The 27546-nt window shown below is 36.8% G+C and overlaps 2 protein-coding genes across 4 annotated transcripts; one reads left to right on the forward strand and one right to left on the reverse strand.

The window, feature by feature from the left end:
• The first annotated feature begins 993 nt into the window (after positions 1–993).
• Positions 994–14003, forward strand: LOC107599358 (RING finger protein 165-like). 3 transcript variants are annotated; one of them, XM_016290926.1, is made up of 8 exons: positions 994–1200; positions 10533–10731; positions 10896–11021; positions 11730–11856; positions 12144–12248; positions 12324–12419; positions 12519–12622; positions 13294–14003. In XM_016290926.1, the coding sequence occupies exons 1-8, from the start codon at positions 1140–1142 to the stop codon at positions 13409–13411; spliced, it is 936 nt and encodes a 311-aa protein (XP_016146412.1). In that variant the 5' UTR covers positions 994–1139; the 3' UTR covers positions 13412–14003. The 3 variants fall into 3 exon arrangements, 2 of the variants coding, with proteins under 2 accessions (XP_016146412.1, XP_016146411.1); XM_016290925.1 differs by lacking the exon at positions 994–1200 and having other exon boundaries at positions 10325–10731; XR_001610660.1 differs by lacking the exons at positions 10533–10731; positions 10896–11021; positions 11730–11856; ... (2 more) ...; positions 12519–12622; positions 13294–14003 and adding an exon at positions 2732–3587.
• Positions 14004–18414: 4411 nt separating this feature from the next.
• Positions 18415–27299, reverse strand: LOC107599388 (putative UDP-GlcNAc:betaGal beta-1,3-N-acetylglucosaminyltransferase LOC100288842). The gene is made up of 4 exons (XM_016290968.1): positions 27216–27299; positions 22498–22534; positions 20910–20983; positions 18415–19607 (listed from the first exon to the last, which is right to left on the reverse strand). Exons 1-4 carry the CDS (start codon positions 27297–27299, stop codon positions 18501–18503), a joined length of 1302 nt encoding a protein of 433 aa, XP_016146454.1. The 3' UTR covers positions 18415–18500.
• Between the last annotated feature and the right edge of the window lie 247 nt (positions 27300–27546).

Consider the following 27546-nt stretch of genomic DNA (forward strand, 5'->3'; position numbering starts at 1 on the left):
TGTGTGTGTGTGTGTGTTTGGGGGAAGGGGTTCAGGACTGACATATGGAGTGTATAGTCTTTCAGAGCCACCAACCCCCTTTATGGTCAACAGACTGTGCCTGTCTGTCTGTCTGTCTGAGATTTGCTCATGCGTTCTTTCAAAAAAGATTTTTTTAAACACAAAACAACAGGTTGATCATGTTTCTGTTGGCCTAACATACTACAAACATCAAATCTGAAACTGCCAAATGTGTTGACAACAGTTATACAACAGTTACTGTTAAAACCTTCATGATACACTCTTAAAAATAAAGGTTCTTTATAGTTGTTTATGGCTCCATGAAGTACCTTTAACATCTATAGAATCTTTGCATTCCACAAAAGGGTTCTTTATAGTGATAAAAGGTTCTTTAGATTGTTCAGATGTTCTTCACCGTATGTCTTTTAAGAACATGAAAGGTTCAGTGGTTCTTCTGTGGCATCACACACACACACAAAACGTTTGGAACCTTAATTTTTAAGAGTGTGTGAGTTAAAACTAAAAAAGTCTAAGTTGTTTTGCCAAAAGTCTCTTTTAGTGTAAGTCATTCAGTCAATTGTTCTGCCTTTTATTGTCTTCCAGGTAAAAATCATGTACTATGGACGATATCTGGGGTTAGGGTTTGTTCAAATCCCTAACTAAAGCCAGTATTTATTTATGTATTTATTTAATTATTTATGTATGTATGTATGTATGGTAAGGAACAACATGCCACAGGAGCTGTAAATAGGACATAACATAGAATATTCCTTGAACAAAAAAAATAGACTGATTGCATAACCTCGACTAACTTCGCACTGCAGTTTTTTTATTTAGATATTTTTCCAAATGTACTTGCACGCTGACGTCATACTTTGCGAATCTTGACGCGTTTTGGTCGCTTCGCGTTTCCGCCGCGTCCGGAACGTCAAACCCCCTACAGCTAATTCACAAAAGAGTCGCCGCCGTGCCGAGCGCTCTGATTGGCCGAGGCCGGAGCCACAGGAAGCGGCGCCGGGCTCGCTGATTGGCTGCCGTTCTCTTTGTGTGCGGGCAGCTGGCGTCTGGGCTGCATTTCGAATGGTCTCGTATTGGAAGGCGAAGGTGTCCATGGGCAGCACAGCAACAAAGGAGCCAGGATGGTGTTAGTGCACGTCGGATATCTGGTTCTTCCCGTCTTCGGTTCGGTCAGAAATAGAGGTAATTGCGTCTTTTTTCATGCGTGTTTGAAGCTCGAGCGGATGGGATCAAAGGTTGCTGGCCTGGCGGGGCGTCGCGTGCGACACAAACACGGAGCGGTTTGCTCGGTGGCGTGACATTAAAGAAAATCTCCATCCTATCTATATTCCAGATGGAGAGTGTGCTTTAATTTACTGGATAAATCACATTTTGGAAAACGCGTCGTCCTTTGTGTCAGAAGCCGTATGTGATTAATATAGAAATAACTCTACGTGTGCATGTATTTGTCTTGCGTACATCTCCTCATTGGGGCGAGTCTCTTGTTACAAGCTTTCAGCGCGATGCGACGAACGCGAGCCTTCGTATCATAAAGCGACAGCGTTTCAGCGCGTCGCAGTGTAGCTAACGCGTTACGATCCGTTAAATTCCCTCACATCCGTTCCGCCGTGTGCGGTTTTGTTTATGAATAATTAAACATGGCTTCAGCAGTCAGAGGGCTGATGGGCAGCTGCAGTGCCACGAAATATCCTCAGCTGAGCCTGCACACAATTTCAGCTTTTACAGACGAATGCGTGAGAAATTGGGGTCGTTTTAATATCAAATCATCGATTGCAGCTTGAAATGTTTGATTCAGCTGGAATGGGGAAAAAACACCTGGATCTTGAATCCCACCTTAGCCTCGGTACAGACATGTCCTTTTTTTCCACGTAGGTACATGTCATAGTGTGCACGTCAATTATAATAATAATAATAATAGCAGAAATGCACCGGTATTCATATTTAAAATGCAGTTAAATCATAATAGTACCGTTTTATAGCCATGCTTCACCGGATGCATTCGTATATAAAATGTGCAATTAATTATAGTAGTATGCATTTTGTTGACACCAACAGAAAATAAGATGCATCCATAAGTGTAAAATAATAATATGAGATGTAGACTACTCATGTCGAACCAGCATCTGTAAATAAAATGTGTGCAAAAAAATAATATAATAGTATATGCATTTTACAGTCACCGGCAGAAAAACAAATTCTTCAATATGTGTGCATTTGTACAATAATAAGATGAGGTGCATCTGTATTTAAAGCGTGTGCAATTAAATGATATAGGTGTATATACGTTTTACTGTCACCCATTAGCAACAGCAGAAAAACAAGTGCATCGATATGAGAAATATGTATATCAAATGTGGGCAATTAAATATACTAGTTTATGCATTTTACTAGCAGAACCAGCAGAAGAATAATATTTGTGCGATAATAATTCTAGTAATTTAGGGTGCATTTTGTAGCCATGCTGCACCAGCATCTGCAATTAAATAATATATTAGTTTATGATTTTTACTGTCACTAGCAGAAAAACGAATGCATTGATACTTAAAATATGTATTCAATATAGTGGTATATGCATTTTACTGTCACGCATTAGCACCAGCAGACCCAAAAGCGTTGATGTATGTGTGCAATAATAATAATAACTATAGCTCTAGCACAGATGGTTTCATTGATTGTGCTTGTATTTGTTTCTATTTTTTTCCTTGTTCCATAGTCTGGGGGCTGATTCTACATACCGCATTATTTCAGAGCTCTGTTCCCTTCCATTGTGTATCTAACGATCACCCGCCGCTGCTGTGCTATAGCCTCTGCCTGCCCTGCATCTAGCTGTGTTGTGACTCCCTCTTCTCATTCCCTCTCTTTCCATCTGAAGACGACATTACAAACAAACTCTCACTCATCCAGTATATCCTCCTGTGTAACCGACTGCAGAATAACACTCTCTCTTCTCTAGAAGAATCCTCTTGTCTTCTTATTTTTAAATGGTCATTGTTGCTTTGACGAAAATAACAACTCATTGTAGCATTGAGCTTTTTTACGACTGTCATTGTGATTTGTCCCATTCTCAGTGTGGATTGACCAACATTTTTGCTGTAAATTTCTGTCAAGTGGATGCATTGGCCTCTCACTCGATCATAGCCGGGCTTGATCGACCCCTAAACACTGTCTCTGTCTTGTCTTTTGGGAAGGTGTGCTGTGCCGGTGGGATTCGCCAGAGATTTGGACTCAGAAACTTACTAGAGAAGCTTGATGTACATTTTTCTAATTATGTATGTACAGTTGGGGTCGATAATATCTCACTCGGTGACCCTTCGCTCTGTGGGTTTTGCCTCCCTAGGGGTGACCCATTAATGATTTAATCAAATTAAATCTATACCATCTTCCTTGAAGGAATACTTTGCATAAATTAAATTCTTTCAGTATTTACTCACCTTTATGTCATTCAACACCCATATGCTGTTATTTGTTTTGTGGATATTGATGGGGCTCCAGAAAGGACAAAAAAATATAACACCATAATGTAGTTTAAACCAGTGTTATTTTAGTATCATTTGTATACTTCATTTATTTATCTGACATATTTTTAGAGTTTTTTTTATTTATTTATATATTTTTAAATATTACTATTTACATTTTTATTAGTTTTTATTTACTTCCACTTAGTAATGTTGGTGCTTCAGCGTAAACTTATTTCAGCTAGTTGCCAAGGCAACATTTCAAATTTTTTAGTTACAATTTTTCATTTAATATGAATATTTTATTTCGGCTTCTCAACTAACAAAAATGGTTTTAATAGTTTGTTAATGTTAATAACCCTGGTTTAAATGACGCGGACACTATATTTCAGGTCTTCTAATGTCTTACGAGTGAAATTGAAGGTATTATTCACTCAGTTTCTTCAGAAATCTCATTGGCATTCAGTGGTTTTGAAGGCCAAAAATCCAAGTGGTTCTTGAATGTAAGTGAGCTTTTGGTCACTATAAGATGGAAAGCAAAGATATGAAAAGACTTGTTTTGAGTTGCTTGGGAAAATGCCAGCATATGGGTCTAGAATGACATGAGAGTGAGTGACTTCATATATAACGTCAGGTATATAATGTGTTTTTGTACACCCATGTGGTGTTATCTTCAAACGGAGTAGATACTGAGCTTTATTAATCCTCAAAGAGCAACACATGGAAACCATAGAAATGCTGCTATTTCAAAACTCTTATGGTTGACATAAAGCACCTTTTAGACTCCTCATATATGTGAAATATTTTGCTATTTGATATGACGGTGTTAAAGTAATAGTTCACCCAAAAAATTTGCTGAAAATGTACTCAACCTCGGGACATCCAAGATGTAGATGAGTTTTTCTTCATCAGAACAGATTTGGGGAAATGTAGCTTTACATCATTTGCTCAGCAATGGATGCTCTGCAGTGAATGGGTGCCGTCAGAATGAGAGTCCAAACAGCTGATAAAAACATCACAATAATCCACAGCACTCCAGTCCATCAGTTAATGTCTTGTGAAGTGAAAAGCTGCATGTTTGTAAGAAACGAATCAATCATTAAAGCATTTTATCTTTAAACGAGTCCTCTATCAATAATATTGCTTTCTCCAGTGAAAAGTCGTCTCATCTGGATCAGGAGAGAAATATGCACAGGTCAAGCACCGTTTACAAGCCAAAACAGTTCTAAACAAATATGTGGGTGGAGTTTGACGTGAGAGGACAACAGGAGATGGAATTTTTCACTGGTTATTATGTTATTATGGATTGTTGGCCACAATGTTTTAAGGCAGAAATGTCTTGATGGATTTGTTTCTTAGAAAACACACAGCTTTTCACTTCTCAAGATGTTAACTGATGGACTGGAGGGGCGTGGATTATTGTGATGTTTTTATCAGCTGTTTGGACTCTCATTCTGACGGCACCCATTCACCGCAGAGGATCCACTTGTGAGACAGTGATGTAAGGCTACATTTCTCCAAATCTGAAGAAGAAAAAAACCCATCATCTTGGATTACCTGAGGGTGAGTAAATGTTTATTTTTGGGTGATCTATTCCTTTAAATATGACTTAAATGGCGTATTCTAAGAAAAACCAGTTGTCTTCAGTTTCTCCGAAGAAACAAAAGCAAGTATCTAAGCGGTAGTTTATGGCTCTTGACTGGCACACTGCACCCGACCGCCACTCAAACAGCCCCTCATTCATTTGATTTGCCCATGCTGCAAAGCCAGCATTAGCCTAGCGCTGTGCGAGCGCGAATGTCATCCACTTCACAGGGATCACTAGAACTGCACTGTAGAAGTCCTCCTAGTATCGAAATGTCTCTATTTCTTTGGTTGTGGTTCTCTGCCTTCTGTTCCTGTACTAGGCTGTAATGCATGACCATGTTTATTCTTTTCCTCTTGATTTTGTTTTTCTTTGTTTTGGAACATTGAACAGCAAACTCCAATGTATCTTTGTGTAGACATGTCCTGCTGTACTGACGTGTTGTAGCACACATACACATCTACCCATTGGATGCTGCTTCTGTTATGTTAACTTTATGGAGCATGGTTGGGCCTTGCCTTCGCTCTTTATTTGCATGGAATTATTATTATTATTATGATCACACAATTCCACTCATACTAATATTTTCCAATAAAGACTGTAGATTTTCCCCTAACCCTCAGTGTGCTCTCTGCTGATTTCCATGCGTCGTTCCCTCAAACCCCTCCCTCGAGTCATCACTCAGCTCCTCCCACTTGCCAGAGTGAATCATGGGAAATGTGCACTCACAAATATGGAGTCTCTTCAAGTCTCGCACATCCCATCTACATCTCACTATCTGACCTCCTGCGTTAGTGTATCTCCCCTTCGTTCTCATTGTTTTGTCTGGAGTGAAAATCAATGCGTAAAGTCAAATTACGTTCTTATCATTTTGTTGGAATTCAGAATCCATCTTCTCTCCAATCATTTTGGTCAACTTTTTTTGCATTTGGAAATGCGTTACCGTTCAAAAGTTTGGGGGGTTTTTTTTTTTTTTTTTTTTTTTTTTTTTTTTTAAATAAATTAATGCTTTTATTCAGCAATAATGCATTCACTTGATCAAAAGTTTTTTTTTTAATTTATTTCAAATAAATGCTGTTCTTTTAAACTTATATTCATCAAAGAATTTTGTTTTCAGAAAAATATTGGGCAGCACAACTGTTTTCAACATTGATAATAATCAGAAATGTTTCTTGAGCAGCAAATCAGCATATTAGAATGATTTCTGAAGATCATGTGGCACTGAAGACTGGAGTAATGATGCTGAAAATTCAGCTTTGATCACAGGAATAAATTACATAGTACAATTTATTCAAATAGAAAACAGTTATTTGAAGCTGTAATAAAATGTCACTTTTTTTTTTCAAAAAAATGCAACCTTTTTTTGAAAGAGACTTCTTTCAAAAACATTTAAAAAAAATCTTCCAACCTTAAACTTTTGAACAGTCGGGTACATCAGATTATGAAATTAAAATGGTCGAATGGTTATTCATGTTGATTTTAAGGTACCTGAGGTTTAATATGATTTTCTAATTCTAGGTTTAATATAATAGCTAAAGTTTATTCATACACATTTGTGATGGTTCAAATGGATGACCATCATAAACTTGTATAGAGTCTCTCAACACAGAAAAAATCGATCTGTTCATATACATGGTATTAATTATGCAAAAAGCTTATGGTTCTAGAGCCTGCAGGGAAAACTGGTCCGAATAAAGGTAGATTAGTAATTAGTCAAAATTATCATAGATAGTGTTAAGGGTCAGGCTATAAGGGCAGGAAAAACCCATCTGAATGAGGTTTAATCTCAGCTGAACTCTTTCATTAAGCTCTGCTGCTTGACCTTCAGGTGATGACCTTTATTTCTAATGATGGAAGTCAGACCGTTTTCAGTCCATAAATGTCATAATCTCAGATAGAAGAGTTCATGGTTTACTCGAGACTCACAATGTGCAATATACTGGACGATGAGTGCATCGCACTATTATTCACGGATCAATATTTTTGCCTGGGTTTGTGAGGGAAGCAGAGGAACAGGATCATTAGAATTCAGAGCGCGTGAACTGCATGCTCCATACGTTTCTGCTGATCTAAGGGTTTTGCTTGAATTTCTGGAGCCCTGGGGAATATTTCCCGCTGAGAAAATCGCCGGTTTCTCCTCTGTTCTGTTCTCCAAAGACGCCATGAAATGAGACAATAGTGATTCCATATCAACCGTTTCTGCACTTTTGCACTCTGAAAATTCCATCTTCTCCTCCAAACGTGAGTGGGTTTCCTTTTCCCCGGGGCCAGAGACTTCGGAGCATTTTTGTGACATTGAAGACTGGAGTAATGATGCTGAAAATTCAGTTTTGCATCACGAATAAATTACGTTTTACAATATATTGCAATAATATTTCACAATGTTACTGTATTTGTGATCAAATAAATGCAACCTTGGTGAGCAGAAGAGAGTTGTGAAGAAACAAAAAATCTTACAGACCGTAACCTTTTGAACAGTAGCGTATAGCCATGCAAGTTTAATCTCTTTTTTTTCATATTGCATATCATTTTACAGTTTAACAAATATCTTTATTTATCTAATTTATATGTAGCAAAACTCTGGAAATCACATTCAAGTATTCCAAAGATCTGTTTAATAACATTTTATAAAGGTTTTATGGCATCACCAAAGCAGGATTATGTTAGGAAGTTGCTAACTTTTAGTGTGTGTGTGTGAGAGGGAGAGAGAGAGACAAAATAGCCCCAAATGCACAGTAATACCAAACATTTTTCATCTTGTGGGGACACTTTTTTTTTTTTTCCCCATGAGGAAAATATCTTATAAATAATATTAAAAATGCAGTTGTGTTTAGGGTTAGGAGATAAGAATACACAGTTTGTACAGTGTAAAAGTCATTATAGCTGCGTCCCAAATGACACACTATGCGCTTATACACTATGTACTCAACCATGTATAGTATGAATTATATAAGGTTATTTTGTCATTCATAATCGGAGTCTGATAGCCCCTCCCCCTTCGCTGTGTAATTAAAGCTGCGACAGATGAGTGCATGAAGTGTCCAACATTCCACTCTTAGTATTTTCGGTTATTTAAGTGCATCATCCGGGTATTTAAAGTGCACTTTTTGGAATTTTCAGTGTGAATGCACTACTCGCACTATTTATACTACAAAACGTCACAGAATAGTGCATAAGTACGCAATTTGGGACACACCTATTGTCTATGGAAGGTCCATACGTGTGTGTGTGTGTGTGTGTGTGTGTGTGTGAGAGAGAGAGAGGTGGACAGCTGAATGGCTAAAATAGAGTTTTGAGGAGCAGCTGTCAAACAGTCCCTCCCTCCCTCCTCAATCCCATCATCCCTCCCCCTCTGTGTGACCGTGAAACCCCCCACCCCTCCATCTGTCTGTTACGTCCGTCACTGGATCCACACTCAGAGTCCACTCTCATTAACACCTGTCATTAGGGCCAGTCCACCTCATTTTGCAAAGCAGATCCAAGTTCTATTCTGTGAATAATTTAATGTGAATGCAGGTAAAAGGGTAAAACCAGTTGCACTACACATTGTTAAATTATTTAATAGGTTTATTAAATAATTATGGTAATAAATTAAAATATATGATATGATAACAAATACCAGTTTGCAATATCAAGCAGCATAACAGACTGTTTTTGTATGGAAGTCCATGTAGGAAAAAAAAATGCTTTGGCAAGTCATAATTTTGACTTTAAAACTTATAATTATGACATTCTATGTCATAATTATGACACAAGTCCTAATTGTGAGGGAAAAGACACATGACATACTAAGTCATAAATATTAAGTAAAAAAAGTTGAAATTATCACATACTAAGTCATCATTGGCATAGTAAGTTTTTATGAGATAAAAGTCAAAATTATACTATTTATGAATAATTATGAGATATAAACATTAAATTGTGGCATACTAAGTCAAAATGATGATATGCTAAGTCAATTATGATGGTCAAAATTATGACATACTAAATTGAAATTGAGTGGCAAAATGGCTGATTTTTAATCTCATAATTATGACTTGGTATGTCGTAATTTTGACTTTTCCATCTAATAATCTAATAATTACATAAATACTTTTTATGGCATAATTTAGATTTTATCTTATAATTTCAGTTTAGTACGTCATAACTTGTCATAATTTCTACTTTTTATCTCATAAAAATGTACTATATCATAATTTTGACTTTAAAAGTAGTTTTCTACTTCTAAAGTCATAATTGCGATTTAGTATGTCATCACTTTGATTTATCTCATAATTATGACTTTGTCATCATTTTGACTTGGTATGTCATAACTTTGACTTTTTAGCTCATAATTATGAGCTAAAACCTCTTAAACCAGCTAGTTAGGTCCAGTATATTTCCCCTCAAAGAAAGCATGGCTAATCCCGAGGGAAAGGAATCTGTTCGATCCGTGGTAATCCAGATAAAGAACGAGTCCTAGCAGCCGTGATGCAGGCCGTTAGATCCAGCCGGTGTCACGGTGTAAGAATCGTCAGCTGGCTTCAGTTAAATAAAAACACTGGTAATATTCTCTAATGCAGATAAGATAATACACCACATCACTAACCCTTACAAACATTTACCATGGTAACCATTGTTACACCAGATATTATTTCTACTGTAAAAAATGTACATGTTGAATGTAAAAATGTTACATTTAGAATTTTAAAATGAGCTTTTTAAATTTTTATTTGTTTACTGTCATTTTGTTTTTATTTTTTGTCATTATTTTTATTTAGTTTTTATTTTGTCTCAGTTTTTGTCGATGCTAATACCAAATTATAAGTTTTTCTGTATTAACAATAACAGTATTTTTTATATTTAAATGTTTTATTTTAATTTGTTGTTGTTTATTATTTTGTATTTTTATTTATTTATTATTTTCGGGTTTTACTGATGACTAACATTAAATTAATACAGTTTTTCTGTAGTAACACTAACTGTTATTTTTATTTATATTATTTTATTATTATATTATTATTATTTTCATGTTTTATTGATAAGTTTTTCTGGAATAACAATAACTGCAGTAAATGTGGTATTTTAGCAGAATCTATTGTTGCCATGGTGAGATTTAGTAAACTGTTCATGTGTGTGTTTCTCATGTTTAGAATGGAATACTAATGTACTGAATACTGCATTTTATGCTGAATACTGCATACCGTTTAAAAAATATATGCAAAAAAAAACATTTAATTTACTTGTGAATAGATTTATAAATGATTTTACACAACTTTTACTTGCTTCCTGAATCAGGCTAAATACGTGAAACTTTCACATTTTAAAAAGCTGCATACTAGGATTGGCATCTGGTTATTATCTTAAATAAATGTTTATTTTGCATATTGAGCACAGCATTCTGGACCATAGCCTTTGTCTCTGTTTGGATGGATTGTGTGGTCTCTCTCTCTCTCTCTCTCTCTCTCCTCTGTGTGACTGCTTGTCCCATACAGGAGCACATTTTAGCAGGCACCAGCATAGTCATGCTACCTCCTGCCGGCATTTTCACCTGGCTGCTACGGCAACACCGCTGCCTGCTGAGTTCCCGCCCCCTCCCCTCGCCCCGCCTCAGTACCAGGAAGTCCCGCCCCCTTTCCTACCTCAGGCCTTACAGCAGCAATACCTCATCCAGCAACAGCTACTGCAGCGCAGGTACAAAACACACATGTCCACATACAATGATACGGAAAAAAGTCTTTGGACACTTAAAAATGTTTAGTTATCCTTCATTAAGATAAAAGACACCGTAAGGAAAAACACACAAAACAATTGATAAATAAAAGATCTATTCTATTCCTCTATCTCGATCTCTTCAGACGCACACAAGAGCGAGTCCCACTGAACACTCATCGGTTACGCCCAGGATATGAATATGCTCCGCCCCTCCACGCCCCTCAGCCAATCCCACAGCAGCCCAGATACCTGGCGGAAGGCACTGACTGGTGAGTTCTGCAAACACACTCGCATTCAAAGCAGTAGTAAACTTATTTCGGCCACCGAATAGGTAATTGTGACTTCTTAATCCCAGAATTAGGATTTTTCCTCATAACTGTAAATTTCTAACTTTTTTTTTTATCTGCATTTCTTATAACTTGCAATTGTGAAGTTTATATTTTGCAACTGCAAGTTGGAAACTCATAATTCTGAGTTTAAATCTCACAATTAAGACCTTTTTCATCAGAATTCTGAGTTTAAATCTTGAAATTCTGAATAATTTTTTATTTAATTATCAATTATCAAGAGATTTTTTTTCTTGGAATTCTGAGTTTACATTTATTAAATCTGTTTTTTCCCCCCCGCCATAGAATAAAAAAACAAATCCAAAATGAATTGCAATTGAGACTTTACTTTTTTCTCATAATTGTGAATTAGCATCTCGCAATTCTGACTTTTTTTTTCTTCTCAGAATTGCAAGAAAAAGTCAGAATTGTGAGATGAAAAAGTCACAATTATCTTTTATATTCTGATATTATTATATATTATTTTTTATTCTGTGGCAGAAGTAAGCTTCCATAGTAAACAACTTCCTTGACGTTTAGGAATTATCTTTATGGTCAAAAAGGGAAAATAATGTACCACACACAAATTCCCTGCTGCTGATTGTGTTGTTTTTAAATAGCTCTTAATAAAATGAAAATGTGTGTGTTTAGGGATCTGAGTGTGGACGCAGGTGTGCCGCATCAGTATCCTCTGCAGCAGATCCCTCAACCCTACCAGCATTACCTGGCCTCTCCCAGAATGCACCACCTCCCCAGAAACACCTCCTCCACCCAAGTGGTGAGTGTGTGCGTGTGTGTGTATATGTATGTGTATATATAACTTCTAAATAATGTTTTACATATATACACTTATATATACATATATTGTATGTATATATGTATGTGTGTATGTATATATATATATATACACACACACATACACCTTTGTAGTATATATAGTGTATATAAAACATAAGTTTTATTAATACATTTTCCTTTTTTATTTAAATGTTTTTTTATATAGTAGGCACAAGTGTTGAATGTGGTCCTCAAGTGTTTTAATCATGTATGCTGTGTTTTCTGCAGGTTGTCCATGAGATAAGGAATTATCCGTATCCACAGCTCCACCTGTTGGCGCTGCAGAGCTTTGGTCCCAGCAGACACTCGTCTGCTGTTCGGGAGAGTTATGAGGTAAAGCACACAGACAGATGAACAGTAACTCACATATATTCATGCTTTGCTCTATTTAACACTGATTTTGTGCAGGAGCTGCTGCAGTTGGAGGATCGATTGGGAAGCGTCAGCCGAGGGGCCATACAGACCACCATAGAGAGATTCACTTTCCCGCACAAATACAAGAAGGTACATACACACACTGTTCACTTTCACACTTTTATCTTCAAGTCCAGGCTACAGTTTTCTGCTGCTAACACACTGGTGTTTGTGTTTGTTTGTGTGTAGCGGAAGCCGCTGGATCTGAAGTTATGTGTGAGTGAGGAAGAGTTGGATGTGGATGAGAAATGCACCATCTGCCTCTCCCTGCTGGAGGATGGAGAAGATGTCAGGTAGTGTATAATACAGATGACACTATACACTTACATTCACAAGTCCAGGGGCAGTAAGGTGTTTTAATGTATTTGAAAGAAGTCTCTTCTGCAGATATACAGTAATATTGTGAAATATTATTACAATTTGAAATGACTGTTTTCTATTTGAATTTGTTAAAATGTAATTTATTCCTGTGATGCAAAGAATTGAATCATTTTGTCTCTCATAGTTGAGGTATACCTATGATGAAAATTACAGGCCTCTCTCATCTTTTTAAGTGGGAGAACTTGCACAATTGGTGGCTGACTAAATACTTTTTTTCCCCACTGTATGTGTATATGTATATATATTTCTTTTTAGCTTTATTTTATTTCAGTTTTAGTAACTTTAAAACTTCAATTTAATATTTTATTTAATTCAGTTCAATTAAGTTTTATTTAAAGTAGTCATTTTAAACGTTAAATTTAACAACTTACAAAGGGATATTCTTTTTTCATTTATTTTAATATTAAAATCAATTTTTAATAGCTTTAGTTTTATTTAATAGTAAAAACACTGCAAAGTACACAATACAGGATGCCCACAACTAAACACAACAATAACAGAGCATGTCAAAATACAAAATGCTGTATGCTAATGTAGCTCCACTCGTCCTAATAAACCATTTATCTGTCTCTTCTGTTTTCAGGCGGTTACCCTGTATGCATTTGTTCCATCAGGTGTGTGTGGATCAGTGGTTGGTCACCAGTAGGAAGTGTCCCATCTGCAGAGTGGACATTCAAACACAGCTCACCCCTGGGAGCTGAAAAAACACGCATTAACAAATAACTTAAACACACACATGCTCTCTTTCGCTCTTATACATCCACAGACAATTCCATCCACACACACACACACACACTGTATATTACCTATACACGTGTATGATGAGCCATCCAACACACACTAAACTCACACGCTTTACTGAGCCAATGACAATAACTGACACTACACACATACACGTGCTGGTAGAAACTAAAGGGTCTGTCGCGAGGAGTGATTCTGTCTGTAGGGAAATGGTGTGTGTTCGTAGCATATGTGTGTGTATTTGTGCAATTCCTTAAGCCATGAACTTTACTAAAGACCCTCAGCTTGCATACAATACACACACACACTTACACACTACTTATAATATATACACAATGGCGGATAAGACACTGTCAAATCTAGCTGCTGGAGTGTGTGTGTGTGTCCACTGTATTTCTGATCTGCAATACTGCTTTAGTCTTACACACTGGAGCTACTTCGGCTTGCGTTTGTGCGCTTGTTCACCCTTTTGGTGCGTGTGTATCGTATGTGTGCTAATATTTTCATGGGTTAGCGGTGCATGTAGAGAAGCCAAAAAAGAACACGCAACAACAACAAAAAATAAGAAAACACAAAAGCAACTCATTTCCGAGACAGCAGGAGGAGGGCTGTTGTCTTACAAAAAAAAAGTAGGCAGAGAATGTTGTGATTGGTGGATTTGTGTAGATAGGCGCAATAGTAGTTGCATGCATCTGTGCTTGGGTTGTTGTTTCAAGGTACACCTGGAAGTGTGCGTGCGCGCGCAAATGCATGGATGTGTATTAGCTCCTTTAAGCTGTGAAGATCCGTAACATTATCAGACTCATGTAGCGAGTGTGTGTGTGCGCGAGAGAGAGACCCTGCCATGACCTTTGACCCTAAATGCCTACTGAAAAAAGCACATGTGAGCATAGCTGAAGTGCCCGGCCTCACTCTGGTGCTGCGCTGCCATGGTTACTGTATTTATTATTGGTATTTAAAACATGCAGTGTTTGGAGGGGGCGGGGCTTGTGCGTGTCCAACCGTGTTCTTGTGTGATGGGTCTCCCCTCGTGGTTGCTATGCTGGTTGCTATGCTGTATTGCTAGAACTACAATGTAGAATGTCGTGTGATAGAGGACCATCCGCCAACAGCACACAAGTGGGTCGAGATGGATTAACACAACGCAGGAATTTGTATTTGGCCCGAAACATACACAGGTAGTTTTCCGTTTCAGCTCAAATGTCGAGAATCTTGCGGAGCAAGTTAAAGTTAGCTAATATGTTGACATGTTTACAGCTAGCTACACAAACAATAGCAAATCTGGTTTAACAGTGCAGACGTTTGAACACTGTCGCCCCCTTGAGCACTGTAGTTTGCAGAAATGCACATTATGCAATGCGTATTTTTCTGGCCTTTAGCTGTTTTTAAGTTCAATTTTAACAACTTGCAACAAGGATATTCTTTTTATATGGATAGTTTTTTTCCCGAAATGTCTGATTTCATTTTGCTTGAAATGTAAACTAGGCAATTTCTCTCACTGTGTGTTCAAAATCTTGCAATCTACCCTACATAAGTAGTTAACTATGGAAGTTTCCACTACAGGATGAAAAATTAAAATGGTAATTGCAACTTTTTATCTCATAATTCAGACATTTATTTTCACACAACTCTGAGAAAAAGACAAATTTAGAATTGCGAGATATAAACTCACTATTGCAGGTATGTAAACAGTGATGTAAATTCAGAGAAAAAAAGTCAGAATTGTGATGTATAAAATCATAATTACGAGGAAAAAACACATTTATGATTGCCCGCATTCTCCACCAACTTTTGTGAATGGAGCTTGTCAAAATGCATTCTGGAATTGCCTTCTCTATAAAGCTAACTTTTTATTCTTGGTTTAGTTTTGCTTAATTTGACCTAAAAGTCCATTTTAAAACACATATTTCATTTTCTAAAAAAAAAGCTATATTAGTTTCAGCTAATGAGCTGCATTTTTTCCTGTGCATTGGCTCCTCCCCCCAGTGTTTTGTGTGCTGATTGGCAGATGATGGCTCGTGTTGGTCGTTTACACAGGGTTATGTCCGTTGAAATGCCTTAAGTATTTAACAATCATAATTTATTACTAACTGTAGATATTGTGGGTACGTATTTCATTTTGTATAGTTTCATATTTTGCAATGGAATCATATTTTATTTATTTAGAAATAACACAAAATGATTAAAACTCTTACCTCATGTTTGAGTTGGTTTGCGGGAATGCTTCGCATGCGGTTGGTCGTGTTCGTGTGTGTTTCTCCCTTTGGTGCTGTGACCATACTGACATTCCGCTTGCTGATTGGTCAGACACGGCAGCGGAGTGGGAGTATTATGGGTTTTGATTCGCTGTCCTGTTTGCACTCTTAGTTTTCCAAGGCCACCCTCTCACTGGCATCGTTTTTACCACTCTGGCGACCTTTGCAACACAATCTTTCTCTCTTTCTCTTCTCTTTTCTCTGCAAGTCTTTCATACATTGTTAATGTTTACATGATATTTCCCTTTCTTGTCTCATGTCTGTCTCTCTGTGTTTAAGACTTTTATTCTTGTTAATGTTTACATCCTCATGCTTTTTTTCTGCCTTTAACAGTCTTAAATGGTTAATGTTTACATTCTCTCACTTTCTAAGAGTGTGTTCGAAAATCTAGTGTGCTGCCCTACAACTCTAAGGCAGCATACTAACTGAAAAGAAACCTTTTAAGTGACCAATTTAACACCAAGTGCACAAGAGATCTGACTCAGAATTTAAGATACACTGGAAAAAAGAACGAGTGAAGAAATGATTTTCACTCAGAAAATGCTAGGGAAAGAAACGAAGTCGCATATTGAATTAAACATGAAATATTTAAGAAAAACTGAAATATTATTTTGTTGTAAAGCACAATTAAATGTGATGTAAACCATCAATCTGCATTATTTACAACTTAAAACTTTTTTTTTGCAGTGTAGTGTTTCATATTAGCATATTGCTAAGCTAGCAAAGCGCTACGCTTAAAAAAAAAATATGTAGCATGCACACATATTGGTTAAATAGTCCATTTTTAATTGCATGGAACTGTTTTTATCAATATATTTGGGTACTGAATGGATTATAGTTGTTTTGCCCGCATTCTCCACCAGCTTTTGTGGCAGAGCTTGTCGCAATGCATTATGGGATTCACTTCTCTATTAAACATACATGTAATCTTAGTCACTGCATAGGAAGTGTGCATATGGTGCTGTCTAGTCTAAATAGGAGGCTCACTAGATTTTGGAACTAGCCCATTTTTTTACAATCTCTCATTCCTTGTGCCTATTTCTGTTTTATTCTCAATCTTCATCTCTGTTATTCTCAGTCAGTGCTTTCAGACTGTCTCCAGGGCATGTGAATCCTCTTTCGTCTGAGTTTATTTTGCCAGTCTCTCTCTCTCTCTCTCTCTCTTTCTCCCTGTCTCATGGCAGGGTCAGGACTAACAGAGTATGATAAAGCACAACAGATTTAAAATGCATGTTTTTCTCAGGTTTGAATATATACATGACTAAATAGAAATATACAGCTACATAGAGAAAATAAAGACTAGTGCAGATGTTCTACTAATGATATTAGAGGATTGATTTTTTTGCTGCTGCTCGCATTTGAAATACAAAAAAAAAAAAAAAAGACATTAATAATAATGTTGTCCTAAAAGTGCCAGTGACAGGGGTGCCGCCTGCTGTGGGTGTTTTTTCACTAGCGGATTTTCTAGCAGAATATAGACTATTTATTATTCATATTAAAGCAATAGCGCCTCCTGCTGGTGTGACTGCTAGTACGTAACTGGTCGAGTAAAAAAGTCTGTGTAAAATGTTAGAATTCTCTTTTGGTGGAATTTTTGTACCTTATTTATTACTACTACTAATGATGAATTTAAAGGTGGCATCGCTAAAATGTTTTTGGTTTCATTTTGTTTAATTTCAAAGCTTGTACATTATCCTTTTTGTATGTGCTCATTTTGTAATAAAATTGTTGAAATGCTTAAACGTCTGTTTTGTCTTGCATTTTCACATTTTGCTTTCAATTAACTTTCTATATCAAACATTTATTTCAATTAGAAAATCCAGCTGAATCATGGCGGCATCTGGTTTTACATGGTTTCTAGCTAGTCCACATTAATTTAGATGGTGTGCACAAAACTTAGACACTTTGTATAAGCTAATTTATAATATACAGTGTTTTATTTATTAGAATTGTAAATCACTCAATATGTTGATGAAGCTGTAAATTCCTCTTAACATTAGAGGGCTAAACAGACTCTTTAAATGCCTAATGAGACAATATATGCAAAATTCAAATACAAACAACATTTTAATGTACACTCAATTCTAATATCATCTTTGGCATTTATTTGTGAATATATTCAGTAAAAGAGACGAGAGTGAATCTATCACCTGTAATATGCTCATTTATTTTTAATGATTTATGAAACATTACATTCTCTACTAACAAAGCAATAAATAATTCACTCTCACTTTTTTTCTAACTGTTGTACGTATGACACAGAAGAACCAATTTACTTCTGTAATGTGATGTACACTACTGTTTGAGATAGTAAGATTTTTTAAATGTTTTTGAAAAAATCCTTTTTGCTCTCCAAGTCTTCATTTATTTGATTAAAAGTACAGAAAAACACTTAAATTATGAAATATTACAATTTAAAATAACTGTTTTCTATTTGAATATATGTAAAAATGTAGTTTATTCCTGTGAAACAAAGCTGTATTTTCAGCATCATTACTCCAGTCTTCAGTGTCACATGATCCTTCAGAAATCATTCTAATATGCTGATTTGCTGGTGAGTAAAGTTCAAAAGAACAGCATTAATTTGAAATAGAATTCATTAGTAACATTATAAATGTCTGTGCTGTTACTTTTGATCATTTTATTGCATCATTGCTAAAAAAAACATACATATATTTTCTTACCCCTACTTACCCCTTAAATTTGAGGCCTTTTAGAGTAACAGAAACACTTTATGCACTTAATAATAGAACAGATGAATTTAAATGTATACACCTAACTATCCCCAACTGTTCTAGCCCTGTGTTTTGTCGTTATTCAGAAAAGAAAGTTTATCCAGGTAGGTCATTGTTTTGCACACTACCAAACTATAATATGTCTCCAGCATGCCACAGCTCCTCCCCTTCCCCGCCCCTAAATCCCGCCAGGCCACACCCATCATCCCCACCCCCATTCTGGCAGAGCTGAATAGGAAGTTGTAGCAGCAAGGGTTATAACGAATGTGTCGGTCACCAGAAAACCGAGCGCTGTGAGTGGCCACCACACCTGCCCGTCTTGCACACAGGCCAACCAGAACGTCGGAGGGGAGGGGCAACGAAACATCCTCAGCAGCGACATAAACTTTCCTTACAACGTCTTGAGATAGAAGAAAGGCGGGGCCAGAGCAGTAGTCTGGGAGGTACTTATCAGGGTACACTTGATAGGGCAGATAATGCGGTTTGTCAGGGTCCCGCTCAGGTGCGGCTCGATGGATGACCCTGCCTAGGTAAAGTTCATCAGGGTGCGTTCTCAGTCCTAGCAGGTATGATGTAAACGCAGGAAGGTTTAAATACACAGAATCCTCAGAAAGAACGATAAATCGGGCTTGTGGACAAAAAAGTAAGATCCATCGAAGCGCCATTTTAACTTGTTCCCAGTGTCCTCTCTGCCAGTCGCCCCTGGAAACACCTCCCTCGAACTGCACGATGTCACCATAGCGCGCAGACTCCTCCCTCATCATCTCAAGCTCCACCCCTAAAGGGGAGGGGCCAAGGAAAAACAAAGTCCGCACGGCAACACTGCGCACCGACGTCTGATTGGCCCAGGAGTTTCGCATCGCCTCCCTCTGGCTCCAGTTTCCAGGGGAACTCAGGACCAGCGTGAGGATGAGGAGGTCCTGATGAAGAAGGCAGGGTTCAGTGTTAATGGGGTAGAGCTGTGAAGTGTTGAGCCTGGTCTCAGTCAGGTCCAGTTTGCGTGCACGCTCCCGGACCTCCAGGACAACGCGGTCAGTGTAGGCGGCGGGAGACGACTGCAGGAGAAACTCTTCCACTATGTCACCACCAAACAGCAACGCATGAAACAAGATGACGTTACACAACAGGAAGCACCACTGATGAGTCTGCAGCCGGAACACACAGATCTGAGAGAGAGAGAGAGCGAGAGAAAGAGAGAGAGACCAACAACAAATGTAACCAAATTATAGCAACAACTACTCTGAAAAAAAATATCTGGTGTAGGATTTACTTTGACGCTTTTTGATTCAACTCAGAAGTTGGTAGTAAATGTCACAAATAATTACAAAGAAATTACAAGTAGAACAATAAATTAAACATGACATTTTGAAGTAGAAAGACTGAAATAGTGGATTTTTTACATTTTCTGAAGAATATGTGAGTGGTTTGCACAAGCAAAACTTGACACCATGATTTTAGGTCTTGTTGTAACTTGGTTGCTAGGATGTTTTGGGTGGTTGCTAGGGTGTTTCTAGGATGGTCTTGGTGGTTGCTAGGGTGTTGCTAGAATGTCTGGGTGGTTGCTAGGTGGTTTTGTTTAGTTAAATACTTAGGTTTGAGTTTCATTTCAGTCTTTCAGTAAATGTATTTTTCTTTATACTTTATATATTATTTTATTTTGGTTTTTAGTTTGAATATTTTAGGGCTATCAGTGTTTATGTGTAAAGATACTGATATTTTGTTAGATATTTAAAATATGTATAACAACATTACATTTCTCAGGACTACTTTTTATGTTTACTATGTCAGGTACCATACTTTTACGATATACTTAGGGTATATGTATCAAAAACTAAAATTAATTTAATATTCATATATTTACAGATTCATTTTTATTTTGTTTTAGGGTCATACAATTTTTATTTTACCAATCACATTTTTTTTATTTAACAAAAAATTAAGACTTTTTCTTTATTATTATTTGCCACTAATAATGTATGAACATCCCTGATATAATCAGTTGCTATTTTATTATTATTATTATTTTCAAATCAAATAAACATACTGTTAAATCTCAAATCCTTAAAAGGACCACTTTAGACCATGCAGCATGAAAATCGTTTATGTTGGTTTTGTGCTGTCCAGCTGGTGATCCAGCATGGGCAAGTACATTCTAGTTAATCAGCATGATTTCTGGTGCTGCAGACAAATAATGTCTTGCTGGTTGTGCTAGTTAAGCAGTTAACCACCTGTCCATGTTGAGGTTCAGTTTCCAAAACACAACAAATGCTGGATATAGAGACCAGAATATTCTAGAACAGTGCAAATAGGCCATTAGCGCCAATGGAGAGGAATAATGATAAAAACTGAAGACAAATATTTACTTACCTTCATGATGTCCCTTTAAGCTGTCTTTTTTCTTTACTTCTAAATCAGTTTGAATTCCTATTCAGTTTTCTGGTCTATGAGCTAGTGTGCGTGCTGCTCACCTGGACGTTGTTTCCGCAGTAAGCTGACACTGGGCAGGTAATGTAACCTAACACAGCTCTGTCTCCAGCTTCACCTACAGTAATAATGGATGATGTCAGGATACATTACTCAAGAGCAACTCGCACACAGACTGTTACCAGACTGCTTATATTTCCCGCAGCCAATATCATAACTACCGTTATGTTCTGATCTATTAGAATGATTGAAAGTAATGAGTTGTAGAAATTTCAGATGTACAAAATAAATTGCATTTTACATGCTATTGTGACTATATAGTAGGCCTGTGTGTATTATGGATTTTCTGAAAACAAAGTGTGCTTCCCTTCAGGAGGTAACATTTTACAGTAAATTTTCATTATTAACATTAACTACACTAGTTAACATGAACTAACAAAAACAATCCTTCAACAGCATTTATTAATCTTTGTTAATGTTCATTTTTACATTTAGTATTTCAAATCAAACGTTAAAAATGTAAAAGTAAAAAAAAAAATTATATTTACATTTACTAATACATTTTCAAATCAAAAATTAACATTAGTTAAAGCAACTGTATGTAGTTTTGTGTATTTTTGCGACTTTGGAGCCCCCTACAGTTAAGTGAGTAGAATTCGCTGTGGTAAATATATCACTGTCCTAATTACAGTGGACAGCTGCACCTGTACACATGCATTTGTTGCTGCCATAAGCAATTCGCCCTTTTCGCGGAATTTCGTACTCACTCACCAAACTTGTATACTTCCAGAACAGACATTTGGTAAAGAAACATAAGACATCATTGTACCATCAGAATGACCTTGAAACTGATATTTAAAGGTAAAAAACCTACATACACGTTGCTTTAAATAGACTGAGTGTGAACTAACATGAACAAACAATGAACGATTGTATTTTTATTAACTACTAACTTAAACAAAGGTTAATACATGCTGTAAAACATATTGCTCATAGTTACTGCTAACTAATGCTTTAATGAGACATTATTAACAAATGAGACATCGTAAAGTTACCGAAGAGGAGGTTGAAAAGGTTTTCTTTTGACTTTTTTAGTTGAAAGAAATTGTAAGCTGCCACAGCACACTGAAAATTAAAACTTGATGGGTTGTATTTTGTGACCGTTATCTGACTGTAGCTAAAATATATATAAGTAAAAAATATATTAAAAATGTATTTTATTTTCTCATTTCTCTTTTTTTTGTTTAACTTTAAGTACTGAAAATTAATAAAACTATATGGCCATTTTAAAAAAGACAAAATAATTCAAACTAAACAAAAATTTAAGTGAAAACATAAAAAAAATAAAAACTAATTACAAATATTAGCTTCAGAGCACCATGTAAAAATAAAGACTAGGCCAGTTATAAAGCGTGTGAGGTTATTTATGTGTTTGTGTGACAGTGTGTGTGTGTTATGGTTTGTTCCTGGAGTGAACATTTGTCTTCTGTAAGAATGAAAGACGTGCGTGTGATGATTCACATGTCAGAAGAAGAGCTATTTTCCCTCCTCTACGATCACATTAACATTGTGTATCAGCTCTAACCTGCATATCACATAAAAACAATCTCTGTCTCTCTCTGTCAGTCAAACCTCGAGATGAGTGAGGCTCTGTCTTGTACATGATGTACTGCAAAGAACAAGAGAATAAAGACAATCAATGACACGCAGTCTGTCAGCAGGAAAAGAGCAACATCATGACTTCAGAGAAGTGAGTACATTCATAAACACATTCATGACAAAAATACATATAAAAAAATATATAAAAGGATTCTAATGAAAAAAACAATGAATATAATACATTGAAAACAATCTCAAACAGTCATTTTATGTTCTATGGATTCAAATTAAAAAAGTGTAAATCTGTAGGGCTTTAATTTTTTTTAGGGATTGTGAGGTTTAGATGTATCAGCCACAGTTATATTTCACAATCCTCTTTTCATTTATTTTGAAAGATGAAGCTCGTGATTATGGTAAGGGGGCGTTACATTTCCGACGCGTGCTTGCGGTGTTCGGCCAATCACAATGCACTGGGTCAGCTGGCCAATCAGAGCAGACTGCGCTTGTCGGAAGGAGGGACTTTGTAGAAAACGAAGCGTTTGAGAGAGGCGGGGCATAGAGGACCTACAATAATGTACAGTACTTTAAAAATAATGTGTTTTTTGAACATTAAAGCATGTCAACATATTCTGTTACACCAAATACACAAAATAATGATCTTTAAAAGAGCATCATATGACCCCTTTAAACATTTCATGGAGGCACATTATCTTGGCCACAGGAAACAGTCCCATTTGCATGCCTAGTGTGTTCTTATGACTTTCTACTGATATATTTAATTATATATTTTATTTACTGAACTTAGTAGTTGAAGAATAGCAGAGTCCACACCACAACTATAACGATAAAGACAAAGAGAAACGATATCGTTGGAATCACTTGATTGGAATTAACTTGATTGGATTATCGATTAGAAGCCAATCAGAATCAATCCTGCTGTAACGAGCTCGAGAATTTAAAGCGGCAGACGCATGTGCGCTTAGAATAAACAGACAATATCGTTCACTGGTGTAGACTCTAATATCGTTATCTTTATAGATATCGTTCTTGGTGTGAAAGGGGCTTAAAGCCCCGTGAGCTCGTGATAGCAGGATTGATTCTGATTGGCTGTCAATGTTTTTATCGTTCATCAGCTGGAAAATCTCGTTCTGAAAATGATTTCAAGGATATCGTTTCTCTGTGCCTTTATCGTTAAAGTGTGGTATGGACTATGCTATTCTTTAATATTGAGAACGATTTTTAGAACTATATCTTTATCGTTATCTTTATAGTTATCATTCTTGGTCTGAACAGGCCTTTATGGAGAGTCTATAACTTGTAGTTGTGAGATATAAACTCTTAAGAAAAAATTCTTAATTATGAAATAAGTCTAATTTACCTTTTATATATATATATATATATATATATTTTTTTTTTTTTTTTTTTTTTTTGGCAGAAACAAGCTTCTATATTTTCCTGAATATCCATAAAGGGTTAGATATAAAAACCAAAACAAAAAAATCAGTAGATTGTAGAAAAATTAATGATACTTAGTTAAACTCTATTCCTCTGATGAAGAGAGATTTAGTGATCAGGACATTCCAGAACAAGTGTCTCAACTCACTTCCAGTCAAAAGGATTTTATGACTAGTTACAGCAGTCTTTATACTCTGTAGGGCATTCCCATTTCCGTCAGTCTTTGTCTCTTATAACTATGAGTTTTAAAAGTCATCGGTTGAGTGTGATATCTGCCAGAAACCCATGATGACTGGTTGTGAAACCGTTTCGGCTCTGGGTTGTCATGGTAACAACACTGGTTGCCAGGGTGATGATTTCATTATCGGCATAAGGAAACAGTATGGTGAATTGGTGACCGGTTTAGCACTAGGGGTTTCATGGTATTAAGTTATATGACAGTGCAATTGGTTCTTAGGGTGACAGGAGTGCCTATAGTTGTCAGGGCTTGATTGTGTTTTGATTGTCAGTGCAATTATTTCCTCTTGTCAGCTTGTATGTGCGTGAAGACAGAATTCTGTGCACACTGCAGACATGTGCGATGTGGTGCTATGTTTGTTGACAACATGTGATTTCATTGAGGTGACCCCTGAACCCTGACTCACACAACCCCCATCCTCTGAGCTGTTGGCATGCTGAAACACTGCACTTTCTCTGAAGAAAAGAATGAGCAGTGAAAGCAGACAGAGTCAAGGGCATTCGACTTACACCCACATGTGTGACTCACAACTGTGTGAGTGTATATTAATAAAGATTGATCGGTAAAGGTTTGTTCTCATTGAGAAATAAAGTTTGGACCAGACATGGTTGTGTAAGGCTTAAAATTATTTATTTATATATATATTTAAAAAACAAACCATTACTAGAAGAACCTACTGGACAACCTACTGACCAAATGCAAATGTTTTTTTGAAAATGTAATCTGTTAAATTCAATCTACAAATAATCAAATACTGTGAATACCATGAATAATGAAATATCTATATAATATGTTTTCTTTTATTAAAGTGCCCCTATTATGCCATTTTTACGGTTCCATATATTGTTTTGGGAGTCTCCTACAATAGGATTACATGCATGCAAGGTAAAAAAAACGCTTTTGTTTTCTCAAAATATGCATTTAATATCACCTCATTTTCCAGCGATTCTCAAACGATTTGTTCGAAGCAGTTCAAAGATTCAGTCTCTCTAAACCCCTCCTTTCCGTGAGCCTGCTCTGCTCTGATGGGTCAGATGGCCTAGTCTGTTGTGATTGGTCTACGGCATACAGATACGCCTATTTCAATAGTTCTGTATTTTGAACGCTCTATAGAAAATATAAACATCTATTATTTATCATACTTTCAGGTTGTGATTCAGTGGAGCAGCTGGTCCAAATAAACAGGATACATAGAACATAGACGCGCATTATGCAAATGTATACCCCGTGACGTGTAGCCATCACGGAAGTGGGATTCGAATTACTAACAACTCGTTTCAGCTGTTCAGAGTGGATTCTTTATTTTGGGAGACAATAACTTTATTTATCGTGCAATTTCAGATTTACAACTTTGCAGATCGTTTACATTCACATACAGCTACATTACACACTGCATGAAAGGCAATATTGGAAATGGCATAATATAGGCACTTTAATTTGTAGGGCTTGTTTTTGCTAGGCTAATCATCAGGCCAATTTGAGACAATTAACTACTGCATTTCCTTCATTTATCATACCAATGAGCCATTAAAATTATTTTAAAAAGAAAAAAACATTAAAAATACTGTTTAGATACATTCATGATGTAACAAAGCCTTGTTTACTGAAATCGTGTGACTTTGGCAGTTTGGTGCAGGCTTCAAATCACTGGTTCACATAGGTTTAGAAGATTCACAAAGCAGTGGATCACTACTAAGGAGTTCCTATATATGTTCGGAGTGGCTTGTAGGTGGTTGTCTATGTAGGTTCATACAGTCAGTGCGTTTTAACACATGTGACTCTCAAGTTGTCCCTTCCCATAAAAGATAACATACAATATTCGATTTGCGACTGTATGTTCACACAGAACGCGTTTTTCCATTCCACTGCGATATTTTCCAAACAAGTGCTAGACAGACGCATTTGACCGTTGATCTCATGTGCAACATGGCGTTCTAAAAACACAGCATTTAAGTTAAAATAAGTTCAACTTTTAAAAAACTGTCTCGAGACCTTGCATTTTTCTCCCATTCCACTGCCCACATCTCGCGGTTTTCTTCGTTCTGTGTAAACCAGCCCTAACCGACTATCGCCAGTCACCAGTTTTTATTCCTCAGTGGAGTGTGAAGCATTTGCCAGCATCTTGCCAGCAAAATTTCACTAGTTTGACTGCAACTTCAAGGTATGGTAGGCGATTTTGGAGAGGCTATCAATAGAAATTTAGCTTTGAAAACATAAGTTCCCACCCTCCCTGCAAATCACTCTTCAAAGCCACACCTCCTCCAAAACACATGAACATGCTCAGGCAGACCAGAGGCTAACCAGTGACACGATGAGAGACTGTCAGATTAGCTCATGTCATATTCACTGGTAAGAAAACATTACAGTACAAAGTGCATAATATTACAATAATAGCGCCTTCCATTCTCGCTCGGTTTGCAATAGCATAATGGAACGCGCTGGTGACGTATCATGTCTGCACAAACAGGGTGCGCTGAGGTATGCAAATCGCAGCCCATGGTCCTACGTATTCCACAGACAATATAAATAAATACATTTAGACCACTCAGTGATTGCCATCGGAATGTGAAGAGATTTTAAACCAGGATAGCAAAAAATATTTTTGGACCAAATCACCTACCCTGCCTTTAAGTGACCACACATATGCAGCCTAACTGTAAAATGCAAGCCTATCAAGACCATTTAAGTCTGTGGGACCGTGTGTCCCCCCTTTTTTTATTTAAAACCATAAGTTCTGTCAACACACATCTCCTCAACAAACTGCACAATTTGATTCAGTTATGTGCTGAAGTTTACATAGATTTGATTAGGGGTTTGTTCAAGTCCCTGTGAAAGCAGTAGTAGAGACGCAGCAATCTTCTGCTCCATCATCAGTGTTGAAATCTACTGTACAGCATGTTCACAGCAGAGCAGATGGGTGTTTTGTTGTTCGCCCACTCTGTTTTTATGCGGGATGACTTTCCGTATGTGTTTAAAATTTCCTTTTTTATGTGTGTGTATGTTCCGCAAACTCTTTAAAGAAGATGAGAACCTCTTGGACATCAAAAATAATACCAACCTGCACAGTACCAAGGGTCATTGCCATAGCAACAGCCACTCCAAGAGGAATAAAGTCTCGTCCAAAAGCAAACCCTCTTGACATGATATATGTAGGTCAGTTTTTATATCAATCTCTTTATCAATGGCTTTCATACTTTTATACACCTAAACATTTTAGGAAGTTTGGTCAGGTGCCACTAGCAACTTTAAATGTAAACAGTATAATTTTGAGTAGCTGGAGGCTGGAAAAAAGATGACCCGTCCTGTCCAGTTGAGCAGTTCTTTATAACGAGTGGAAAATGGCCGCTCAAATGCTCCATCCCTGTGGTGATCCAGGGGTGTGTGCTCTA

The sequence above is a fragment of the Sinocyclocheilus grahami genome, unplaced genomic scaffold, assembly GCF_001515645.1.
Source record: "Sinocyclocheilus grahami isolate Dianchi unplaced genomic scaffold, SAMN03320097.WGS_v1.1 scaffold265.1, whole genome shotgun sequence".
Classification (NCBI taxonomy): Eukaryota; Metazoa; Chordata; class Actinopteri; order Cypriniformes; family Cyprinidae; genus Sinocyclocheilus; species Sinocyclocheilus grahami.